The 11,441-nt window shown below is 43.3% G+C and overlaps 1 protein-coding gene across 1 annotated transcript in view; it reads left to right on the forward strand.

Moving 5' to 3' along the window:
• Positions 1–11,441, forward strand: part of ZZEF1 (zinc finger, ZZ-type with EF-hand domain 1) — a 95,506-nt gene that overhangs the window by 68,756 nt on the left and 15,309 nt on the right. The window contains exons 38-45 of the mRNA XM_010847465.1: positions 851–1,001; positions 2,409–2,548; positions 2,906–3,183; positions 3,983–4,157; positions 4,672–4,804; positions 6,791–6,990; positions 8,484–8,603; positions 10,303–10,494. Of these exons, the coding sequence (XP_010845767.1) occupies positions 851–1,001; positions 2,409–2,548; positions 2,906–3,183; positions 3,983–4,157; positions 4,672–4,804; positions 6,791–6,990; positions 8,484–8,603; positions 10,303–10,494 (1,389 nt within the window). The remainder of the gene's footprint in view (positions 1–850; positions 1,002–2,408; positions 2,549–2,905; positions 3,184–3,982; positions 4,158–4,671; positions 4,805–6,790; positions 6,991–8,483; positions 8,604–10,302; positions 10,495–11,441) is intronic.

Genomic DNA, 11,441 nt, shown 5'->3' on the forward strand with positions numbered 1-11,441 from the left:
TCTCCAGGCAGCACTGTTCCCATCTGGATTGTGGTGGGACAGGGAAAACATTATCAGCAGAGGCAGGGTGAATCAGCAGTCTTCTCTTCGCCTTTGAGCCTGAGAGTAATCATATCTTCTTTTGAGCCCCCAGCAGCTTATAATGTGCTACCAATCAGCACAGCACTCCTTATGTATCTACTTGTTCACTTATTTTTATCCAAATGGACTTGAATTTTTTTATTTAGTGGATTAAAAGCTTAGTCTTTATTATTGATTTTGATGCTCAGGTTGTCCCATGTTTGGCCAGTGGAAGCTCCTTCCAGCTGGCTTTTGTGTCCTTGGCTATGTCTTGATTATTCTTTGATCACTTCTTTAATTTTTGATACAGAAAGAGGTTTCAGGCTTATCTTAGGCTTTCCCTGCCTAGGGACTGGACTCAGCCTTTTTCTAAGGAACCCCCAGGGCATTCTTTTGATTCCTGAGGTATCCATACCTTTTGGGTCCTCTTACCAGTAGCTGTGTGCATGCAGCGTACCCTGCCCTGGCTCGCTCTCTTAGTCTTCTTTGTGGCAAATCGCGGTTTCTGCATCTCCTGCCTTGGAAGGCAGAGTCTTTTTTTTTTTTTTTTGGCTCTGCTGCATGGGAGTGGAATCCTGCTTCTCTGACCAAGGATCAAACCCACGCCTCCTGCCCTGGGAATGTGGGAGTGTGGAGTCTTAACCACTGCACTGCCAGGGAAGCCCCTGGAAGGCAGATTCTTAACCACTGGACTACCAGGGAAGTCCTTGGCTGGTGATTTTTTAAATTGTCTGAATGTAAAAAAATTTCTTTCACATAAAAGTTTACTCACTCTCCAATTTGTTTTTAGGGGAAGAGAGATGGTCCTAAGGAAGTCAGACCTTTAGATTGCAAGCAGAGAAGTAAGGCCAGTGAAGGTGTATCATTAAGGAAGGATCCTTCCTGCCCACCTCAAATTTCAGACTCACCTGCAGATGCCTGCACACCTACAGGACTTCCAGGTAAAAACTCTTTGACAATTACCTTGATCTCTTTCATTTTAAAATGCACACATACCCATCTCTGAATTATCTCTTGCACACAATTTATAACTGGTTAGCACCCGGGGGTGTGTGGTTTCTCAGTTCTGCCTCAGATAGTACTGATACTACTTTGAAAGTCATCCTTCCTTCATCTTGTTTATCTAATTTCCTATCTTGTTTATTCCCTGATTTACTGAGTGCCTTCTGTGTGCCAAGCACTGTGCTAGACTCTGGGGATGAAGCAGGGACCAGGTCAGACAAATGGACACATAGCTCCTGCCCTCATGAGGCCTGTGGCCTGGGAGGGTTTAAGACAGGGGTGCGTGCAACTGTAATTTGAGGTGGGATGTGCTTCTGTCCAGAAGAGAGGCCTGAGTGGGTGGTAGCAGTGATGGGGATCCGGCTTGAACAGGTTGTACCCACGTAAGGCCCTTGTAAAGAAGGCCTGCAGGTGGCCTCAGAAGTGCCGGGGTCTCTTGGGGGGAGGGGCACTCAGGGCAGAAAGGACAAAAGGAGCAAAGCCCCAGAGAGGAAACCCCCAAAGGAATCCAGGGAGAAGTCTGTGGGGCAGGTGTGTGGGGAGGAAGAGGAGGGAGTGGGAGCCCTGAAATGGGGACGTGGAGGGGTGCTTCACCCTGCAATGGAGGCCCTGGGCTGCCTGCTCGGAACGGCGGCAAGGTCAGAGCTGTACTGCAGGACGATTGAAGAGCCAGGAGATGGAGGTGCTATGGACCGAGGAGACTGGCAGCAAACATCAGCCTCCTCCTTAGGGCGGCTTGGGGAGGCAGCCTCCTTCCCTGGTGCCCATTCTGTGACCGAGGCAGGGCTGAGCACCCAGCGTCCTGCCCTGTCCCAGAAGGGGCTGATGCTCATCTCTGCAGATCATGATTCTAAGTTCAGGAAGCGGTCTGACACTCCATGTCAATCCAGATCATCAAAACTCACTCTTGTCTGATCCCATCTGAGGATCAGCATCCTAGTCACGTACAGTTGCTTTAGCCATCAGGGATTTATTGAGTTGCTGCTATGCTCCAGAAACATTTCTAGGTGTTTGTGATACATTACTGGGGAGGGGGGGAATCTAGAAGGGAAGTCAAACAATAACCAACAAGTAAAAAAAGGATATGGTGTGTTAAAAGGTAATTAGATGCCATGAGCACAAAAGAGCAGGGAATGGAGAGGGCAGAGGGGTTTGGGGAGATGGGAGGTCAGGCTCAACATTAAAACAGGGTGATCGGAACAGGCTTCCTTGAGTAAGACGTGTTCAGTAATAGGTTTTTAAAGTCTCGATGCTGTAGTGGCACGGGGCAGTACAGTGATCTACCTGCGTCTTCATACATGCATGGAACCTGGCAAAATCTGATAGCTTGCTATTTTACAACTCAGATGCTGAAAATTCAGAAGCGTCCTCTCAGAAGCCCATTGAGGAAAAGGCAGTTATTCCAAGCCCTGAGCAGGTGTTTGCGGAGTGTTCCCAGAAGAGGATTTTGGGATTACTAGCAGCCATGTTACCTCCCTTAAACTCGGTAAGAGACAAAATGGCATTTAAAAAAGAGAGAGAGAAAATAAATAAAAAGAGAGAAAGAGTGCATGAGAGGGTAGTGTTATGCATAGAAAAAATTTTTGGAAAGCCATATACTGAAATGTTAATTGCAATCATCTGTATATCCCTGGGGTAAGAATATGAATCAAAAGTAAGATTGTAAGATGATGCCTGAGAATGTTTATTTTACAGTCAATTGTACCTAAGCCATTTGTGAAAGACACTGCATAATTCCCCTGGCACCAGACCAGTGGTAAATAATACATGAAGACAATGGAGTGTTTAGTTGGTGTGGTTACCTAGATGTCTTATTGAACAAATTTTTCTCCTCTCTTAACAGGATCCCACAGTCCCCCTGATAGACCTGGAGCATGTGCTCCCGCTCATGTTCCAGGTCGTCATCTCAAACGCAGGCCACCTGAATGAAACCTACCACCTCACCCTGGGTCTCCTCGGCCAGTTAATCATCCGCCTTTTACCAGCGGAGGTAGATGCTGCTGTGACCAAGGTCCTCTCAGCCAAACACAACTTGTTTGCAGCTGGGGACAGTTCAGTCGTGCCAGACGGCTGGAAGACCACCCACCTGCTCTTTAGCCTGGGGGCTGTGTGTCTGGACAGGTAGCCACCCCCACTCTATCCCACCTTGGTGTTCACTTCTTTAGGTCATTGATCTGCTGTTGATTAATTTCAGTGTGCTTCAGTGCTATTTTTGCCCCTGTATTGTCTAGGGCTCTTTAGTGAGAACAGAATTAGTTTTATTAGCAACATTATCAACTGATATTAATGATGTACTTAAAACCCACATTAGAACAGCTGTTGCCACCTGGGTTCTGTCTGCTGATTCAGCTCTCTAGTGATTTTATGTATTCTGGTTTGTTTTTTCCTGAGAGTAATAGGTACAGGCTTTGAGGTTGAAGAAAATAGATCTATTTTCATTATAAAAGCAGTGCCTTGCACCTTGTCAGTGTCTGGTGCTATTTCATTCCCCCTACCCATCCCTGCCCTCACCACTCCTTGCAGATCTCAGTTCCCTGACCAGGGATTGAACCCAGGCCACAATAGTGAAAGCCCAGACTTCTAACCACTAGGCCACCAGGGAACTCCCTGGTGCTTTTTAAAATATATTTCCTTCCAAGCTGCTTTTCTGTGCATGAATATGAGTGTGCATAAGTGCACATGTGTGTGTGACCATTTATAGAGATTTTTAAAACCTTAACTATAGACTGAGTATTTAAGTAACAAATCTTGATTATTTTCCTCCCACTTATCATTTTTGAAAAGCATCATTATGGTAGTTTTCAAACTAATCAGTGGCTGGCTCATTGGCGTGTTTATGGGTTTGCCTTGGAGTGTGGTGAGCTGGTGCGTTGCGTTTGGAGCCTGTGCACCACCGCCTGATGGCGCTCTTGCCTTCCAGCCGCGTGGGTTTGGACTGGGCATGTTCTATGGCCGAGATCCTGCGGTCGCTCAACAGCGCCCCTCTGTGGCGAGACGTCGTTGCCACCTTCACAGACCACTGCATCAAGCAGCTGCCTTTCCAGCTGAAGCACACCAACATCTTCACACTGCTGGTGCTGGTCGGCTTCCCCCAGGTACACCTGTCTGAAGGCCTGGTATCCTCTTCCTGTCTTCATCAGGCATATCAAAGTCCCTATAGCATATATCCTTGGGAGTCTTTTTTTCCCTTACATAATTTGCTTTTACGGTACTGGTATATTCTCAAGATTTGGGGATGGTTTGTTCAACGTACATTTTTAACAGTTTAGCCATTTGACTCATTTTATTAGCCAGTAGTTGGCTTTGAATAATAGGTAACTAACCCCCTATTAATAAGTTACAGAGAACTTCAAAGTATGATTGTTCTTCACTTTGGCCTTCAGCTTGATCTCATTTGTAATTTTCAACTAGTTGGAACAATGAAGACTGTGAAAACATGGCTTCATTCAGCAAGCACTTAAACCAGTTCTGTGCCAGGCCTGTGCCAACCCTCGACTTACAGATGGGAAGAATCCTGACCCTGACTGCCTGTTGAAGTCAGCAGCACAAGCAAAAGAGACTGTGTTCTATGCACTTCTGAGTTTCCCTTTCTTTCTCTGTCGTGTTTAGGTCCTCTGTGTGGGGACCCGCTGTGTGTATATGGATAATGCCAATGAACCACATAATGTGATCATCTTGAAGCACTTTACTGAAAAGAACAGGGCTGTGATCGTCGATGTCAAAACCCGGAAGAGGAAAACAGGTCCCAAGCATAATTATTTTATCTAAGAATCAGAGCAAATTTTCTGTATATGCTAAAATCAGTTAAAATATCTCTGTTCTTGCCCCTGCACATGGATTTAAAAAAAAAACAAATTATAGCTCTCTGAATTTCTTTTTCCTGGAGGAGGGCGTGACAACCCACTCCAGTATTCTTACCTGGAGAAACCCTTGGACAGGAGCCTCGTGGGCTACAGTCCATGTAGGGTTGCAAAGAGTTGGACACAACTGAAGTGACATGTAACTTCTTTTTCCTCATCTGTGAAATGATGTGGTTGAATTGGGATTGCTTTGAAGACTCTTTCTATGTTGTTATTTTATATATATGACCCTTTGTTTTGGGATTGGCCAGATGTTTAGGTTCTGAACATCTACTTTTTCCATCTGCCAGTATCATTTGTTTTCTAGTGGGTAATTTAAACATATGGTGGCTACAGGAATGTAGAGTAACTTCATCAATAGGACAGTGAGAGAATATCATAAGTGCCCTTTTGATTTAATTTGCCAAATCCCAAATGATCTGGAGTCTTATTATTATGTGCCCTCTTCTGCTCTTGAAATAATCTGCTTTATCATTTAGCTTCAGTATTAGGCACTGTCTATGCTGTTTTTGTATACAGTTTGATGTAAATGTCAAGGTTTATTTTATTTTTTTACATGTGAATCTCAGTGTTCTAGGACTGTTTGTTGAACAGACTTCTTTCTCCATTGAATCATCTTGGTAACTTTGTGAAAATTAATTGACCCATATATCTTGGTGTTTATTTATGGATTTTATTATGTTCCATTAATCTATATATTGTATATTTGTCCTTACTTAAATGCCATATTGTCTTGTTGTTGTTAAGTCTGATTCTTTTGTGACCCCCTTGGACTGTAGCCTACCAGGCTCCTTCTGTCCATAGGATTTTCCAGGCAAGAATACTAGAGTAGGTTGCCATTTCCTTCTCCAGGAGATCTTCTGACCCAGGGATCGAATCTGAGTCTCCTGCATTGGCAGGCGGGTTCTTTACCACTGAACCCTCAGGAGAGAAAGCCCTTTAGTGTTAGAGATTTCTCCTAAGTATTGGGAGAGAAATCAGGTCCTCCAGCTTTGTTATTCTTCTTTAGAATTGTTTTGGCTAGTCTAGTTCCTTTGTCTTTTTGTTTAAATTTTGGAATCATCTTATCAGTTTCTATCAAAGAACCTGCTAGGGTTTTGATTGACATAACATTGAATCTGTAGATTCATTTGGGGAGAAATGATGTCTAAACAATACTGAGTCCTTTGATTCAGGAGCATGGTATATCTCTCCATTCACTTATGAAACAAATTTAGGTCTTATAAAATGTACATCTTTAGTTTCTCTGAACCTAGCATGGGATATAAGCTGCCTTCCCTCATTCCTGATTTTAGTAATTTGTGTCTTTTGTTTTTCATTGCATAGACTGCTTAGCCAGAGATTTATCAATTTATTTGATATTTTCCAAGGACTGGCTTTTGGTTTCTTTGATGTTTCTCTGTTATTTCTGATTGCTGTTCCATTCATTTCTATCTTTCCATTATTAATTAATTTATTTATTTCTGCTTTGAGTTTAATTTGCTCTTTTTTTATTTTTCTGGTTTCTTAAGGTGGAAGTCTAAATCAGTGATTTGACTTCATCTTTGAAAGACAATTTTGCTGGGTAGAAAATTGTAGGCTGAGAGTTTTTCCTTAGCATATTTTAAAGATCTTGATCCATTTTCTTCTGGCTTTCATAGTTTCTGCTGTGAAGTCAGCCATCATTCTCTGTTACTCTTCAAAATGTGTCTCTTGGGGAATTCCCTGGCGATCCAGTGGTTGGGACTTGGGGCCGTCCCCGCCATGGACTTGGGTTCAATCCCTGGTCAGAGAACTAGGATCCTATAAACGGTATAGCCAAAACGTTAATAAACAAAATGTGTCTCTTTTCTCTGGCTACATCTAAAATTTTTCTCTTGATCCTTCAGTGAAGGACTATCAACTGGTCCAGAAAGGAGGAGGACAGGAAGGCAGTGACTCCCAGGCCCAGCTAAGCCAGTACTCTCAGCACTTTGCCTTTATTGCCAGTCACCTTCTGCAAACCAGCATGGACAGCCATTGTCCCGAGGCAGTGGAAGCAACTTGGGTCCTGTCCCTGGCCCTCAAAGGATTATATAAAACACTAAAGGTAATGTTGAGTTTCTTCCATTTGCTAATCAGTCTGGCTGTGATCTAACACCTGCAGGGTATTAACTAGAAGGAAGTATCATCTGATTTCAATGAAGAGTTAATCATAGGATCTTGATTATTTTTAGAAATGACTGGGGCCTTGAACAAGGATATCATTAAGGAAGAAACAGAATTTTCCCAGTAGTTGGTTCTCTGTAATTTTTCAGTCCTGCCTCATGGAACCGGGTACTACTACCTTATGGGCACATAACCTTGGAAGATTACTGACAACAGTTTCTCACTTCCCTCTGAACCGCAGCTCCCTCTGGTTCATCATAGGGAGAAAAAGGGGACTGACATCTTATGGGATCTTTAAGCAGTCGGTTTGGCATTTGGGGTGAGAGAAGGCAGAAAAGTTGAAGAGCTGAGCAGTAACTGACATGGAGATGGGAAGCCTTGACTTGTGGGGAACATGATTCTTCTACTACTTGAGGGGCATCGGGAGCGAGGGAGGGATCACTTTAAGGATGACCTTCCCAACAGAACTAGCCAAAGAAGAAGGATTTCCTCTGGAAGGCTTACGAGTTCCATGAGTCGGACAGCACTGGCAAGGAGGACATGAAAGGACTCCAACACCACAGGGAGGCTGGTCTAGGTGGCATTTCAGCTCTGGCCCAGCCCTGAGAATTTATAGTTTCATGCTTGAGACCACACGTCTGCTGTTTGTTGACTTCATGGCATTTATCACAATCTGTTGTATTAGTGGTTTTGCATTATAGTAGGTTTGGGAAAATAAACTCCCTGAGGGCAGAGACCATTTATGCCTTTGGATCCTTGATTCCGTAAATATTTGTTGAGCACCAGGTGCCAGATGGAACTGATTACGTAGTGTTGAACTAGAAGGAAGGTCCCTGCTGTCATGGAGCTTTCAGCCCTAACTGTGAGGGAGACACCAAGGAGCCTGCAAGGAAAACCACAGGAGTCGGAAAGAGGCTTCCTGAAGAGGTGAAATCTGAGGTGGTAGATAAGAGTCTGGGCAGAGTATTGCATGCTGGGAGAGAGCAAACTCCAGGCGCAGGAGCAGGCCTGGTTGTCAGGGAGCAGAAGGAACACCTCAGGGCTTTGGGACAGTGCTAAGGAGAGGAGACACAGACGCAGGCAGGGAGCCTGCAGGGGCCTTGTCAGCCATGAACAGGGACTCAGACTTCAGTCTGTAGGACAGTGGGAAGCTTTGGGGAGGTAGAGAGCAGGACCTTAGCATAGGACTCAGCACGTACAATGTACGAGGCTTCAGAGATACTTGTCAAGTGAATAAATTAGAGAGTGGACAGACTTAGGTTATGACTCAGGTTCAGAGTTTCATCTTTCCTGCTGACTCTGGAATCTTCACCAGAAGGTAGGCTTGGGCCAAGAGCTAAGACTGGGCTCTGATAGGGGCCTGCTTCTCCCTGAGTGACCCTTGACTTTCTTCACTCTGAGGCAATTGCAAATCATTCTTTTTCTGTTTGGCAGGTTCATGGTTTTGAAGAGACGCATGCTACCTTCCTGCAGACAGATTTGCTGAAGCTGCTGGTGAAAAAGTGCAGCAAAGGGACTGGCTTCAGTAAAACGTGGCTCCTCCGGGACCTGGAAGTAAGGGACGAGGGTGACTCCTGCTACCGCTTCCTGCTGCAGATTTACAGGCCTGGGAGTTAGAACAGCCAGCCAGCCACAGCTGGGACTGCCCCGTGCACTCTCATCCGGTGCAGATGTTAAAACACTGTCTTACATTTGTCTTCCCTTTTGGAAATAGAGATTATGACACCTGTCCTCCCCTGTCAGGGAAAGTGAATTTGATGTTTGTCCAAAGAATATTAGAAGAGAAGTAATTTGTAGAAACACACGGGTGACCATTATATCATGGTAATAAATCTGCCCTTGAATTATTATTTCCCCTTAAAGTTGCTTTGAGCTAAAATCAGTTTCTAAATTTGTCCTCCACTTATGTTTATTTTATGTAGGATTTCAGTTGATAATATTCATTTTATTGCTTTTCCCCATAAGCCTTAGATTTTTCTTAGTGGAATTACTGTGGTTCCCTGGGGTATTTCTGTGCCAAGTCCCAGCTTCAGGGTAGGGAAGGCTGCTGCTGTATGGGAGGTGCTTGGCTGACCATTCTCAGTCACACAGAGGCCTGAAGTCTAAGAAACAGCTCTCAGTTGTCACAAGAGGATTTGATTAGGTTTTAGGAAAATATGCTGAAACATATTCAGGGATAACGTGGTGAGCATTTGTGCTCTTACTGTTTAGGAAATAGAGCAAAATAGAAAAAATTCTAAATTAAAATAGAAAAAATTGGTGATTAAAATTTTTTGCATTCAAAAATTTACATTTTTTTATGTGTAGAGAATTTGAAAAGTAGAAAAGAAAGAAAAACTCCAAATTTCACCCTCCCAGGCACATCTGCTATTAGTATTTCATGTATTTCCCTTTTCTGATTTTTTTCCTTCTGTGTCTGTATTGCATACATGGATTTGGATTGTATAGTGGAGCCCATTACTGAAATAAATTGAAGTCTTGTGATGGCCATTTTTCTAAGTTGTTGGGTAGTTTTCATAACCACCATTTCTCACGGCTGCATATGATCCATAAAGTTGGATTTCAGTTTTTGCCATTAATAAATGCTTCATTGACTATATCATGAGTATAACTTTTTACACATTTTACATTATTCCTAAAAGATGAGTTTCGGAATCAAAGGTTATGAACATTTGTATAGGTCTTTACATTTCACCAAAATGCATTCTAAAAGGATGATACCAACTCACGCTGTCAGCGGCAAAGTTAATAAACACAAAGGTCCCTTACAGTGTTAGTTAGCATGTCTTTGGTTACAAGTACAATTGAACATGCTTCCATATCCACTAATGAATACATTTTTTAAAATTACTTTTTTGGATGTGGTGGGTCTTTGTGGCTGTGCTGGGGCTTTCTCTAGCTGTGGTGAGAGGGGGCTACTCTTTGTTGGGTGCGCAGGCTTCTCTTTCATTGGCTTCTCTCTTTGCGGAGCACGCGCTGTAGGCGCACGGGCTCTGTAGTTGTGGTGCACAGGCTTAGTTGCCGTGCAGCATGTGGGATCTCCCCGGACCAGGAATTGAGCCTTTGTCCTCTGCATTGGCAGGCAGATTCCTATCCACTGTACCAGCAGGAAGGCCTAATTTTACACTCTTTCTGTAAATTCTCATGTCTTTTAAAGAGTCAAGTCAAATATTTTCTACTCTTTGAGGGTTAAAGGTCTTCTCACACGCTAAACACTCAGGTTCCTGCCCTGCCTGATTTTTGTTCTGTCTAGATTTTGTCCATCATGCTGTACTCCTCAAAAAAGGAGACCAACACTTTGGCCGAGCATGGAGAGCTGGAGCTGGATGAGCGAGGGGACCAGGAGGAGGAGGTGGAGCGGCCAGTCAGCAGCCCTGGTGACCAAGAGCAGAAAAAGCTAGACCCTCTCGAGAGCCTGGATGAGCCCACCAGGATATGTTTCTTGGTATGCTCCTAGGTCATGGTGTGGCGTGAAGAAGGGACTCAGGAATGGATTCTCTTTGACTTGGACTGAGTTTTAGCCTCCACATGGAAATGCTTCAGGCTGATGTCCTGTGAATGCACTTCTGGGAAACTCAGTCTATATTGTACGGAACTGACCTACAAGGAGGGAAAAGCCCTTTCAACAGTAGTTCTTGATGTTTGGGAGTTGTGGACCCAAAAACTTTAGATCGTTTCTCCCATAAACTACGTGTGCAAACACTTAGATGTAAAGTTTGACGTGTAATGTCAGGCCCACCCACAAGCCCCCAGTGACAATCTGTCCTCATAATTTCTCAAGTACATCCTTACTTTCCCTGGATAATCCACTCTTCCTCAAAATGATGTGAAAATGGGCAGAGGCTTGGACTTCAAAGGCTCTAACTATGTGAAGAGTAAACAGACTATGGGGCGGATGTAATAAAAGCAAATACAGCTTTTCAAAAACATCAAAAGAAAGTCTACTACTTAGATTTATGTGCCAGTTGTCATACTTGAGGGCAAGGCAGCTACTGCAGGAAAGCTAGCAATGAATAAATACCATTTGGTGAGTAATTATTGACTACTAGCATTACATTTTGTTGGTATAATTTTTTTTCTAATTATCATCTTTCTTTGCTTTTTGGTTCTTCCTTTTTTAAAATAACATGCTGTACCCCCTCATCTGTATAATCTTTAACAAATGCAATGCACAATCACAGATAACTATGGCACAAATAAAAGTAAACTACCAAAAACACGGACTTCAGAACTAGGAGATTTTCCTTTGAATTTGTAACAGTAATACAGATTTTATAATCCATATTTTGGAGCTTATAATCTTATATGCATGAAGTGTGATGTTCTTAAATTAAGTGATGTGTTGTTCTTAGATTATAACTTGTAGTAACTGTAGAAAATAATTGTTTTATC

This window comes from Bison bison, unplaced genomic scaffold, assembly GCF_000754665.1.
Source record: "Bison bison bison isolate TAMUID 2011002044 unplaced genomic scaffold, Bison_UMD1.0 scf7180017864249, whole genome shotgun sequence".
In the NCBI taxonomy this organism is placed as follows: domain Eukaryota; kingdom Metazoa; phylum Chordata; class Mammalia; order Artiodactyla; family Bovidae; genus Bison; species Bison bison.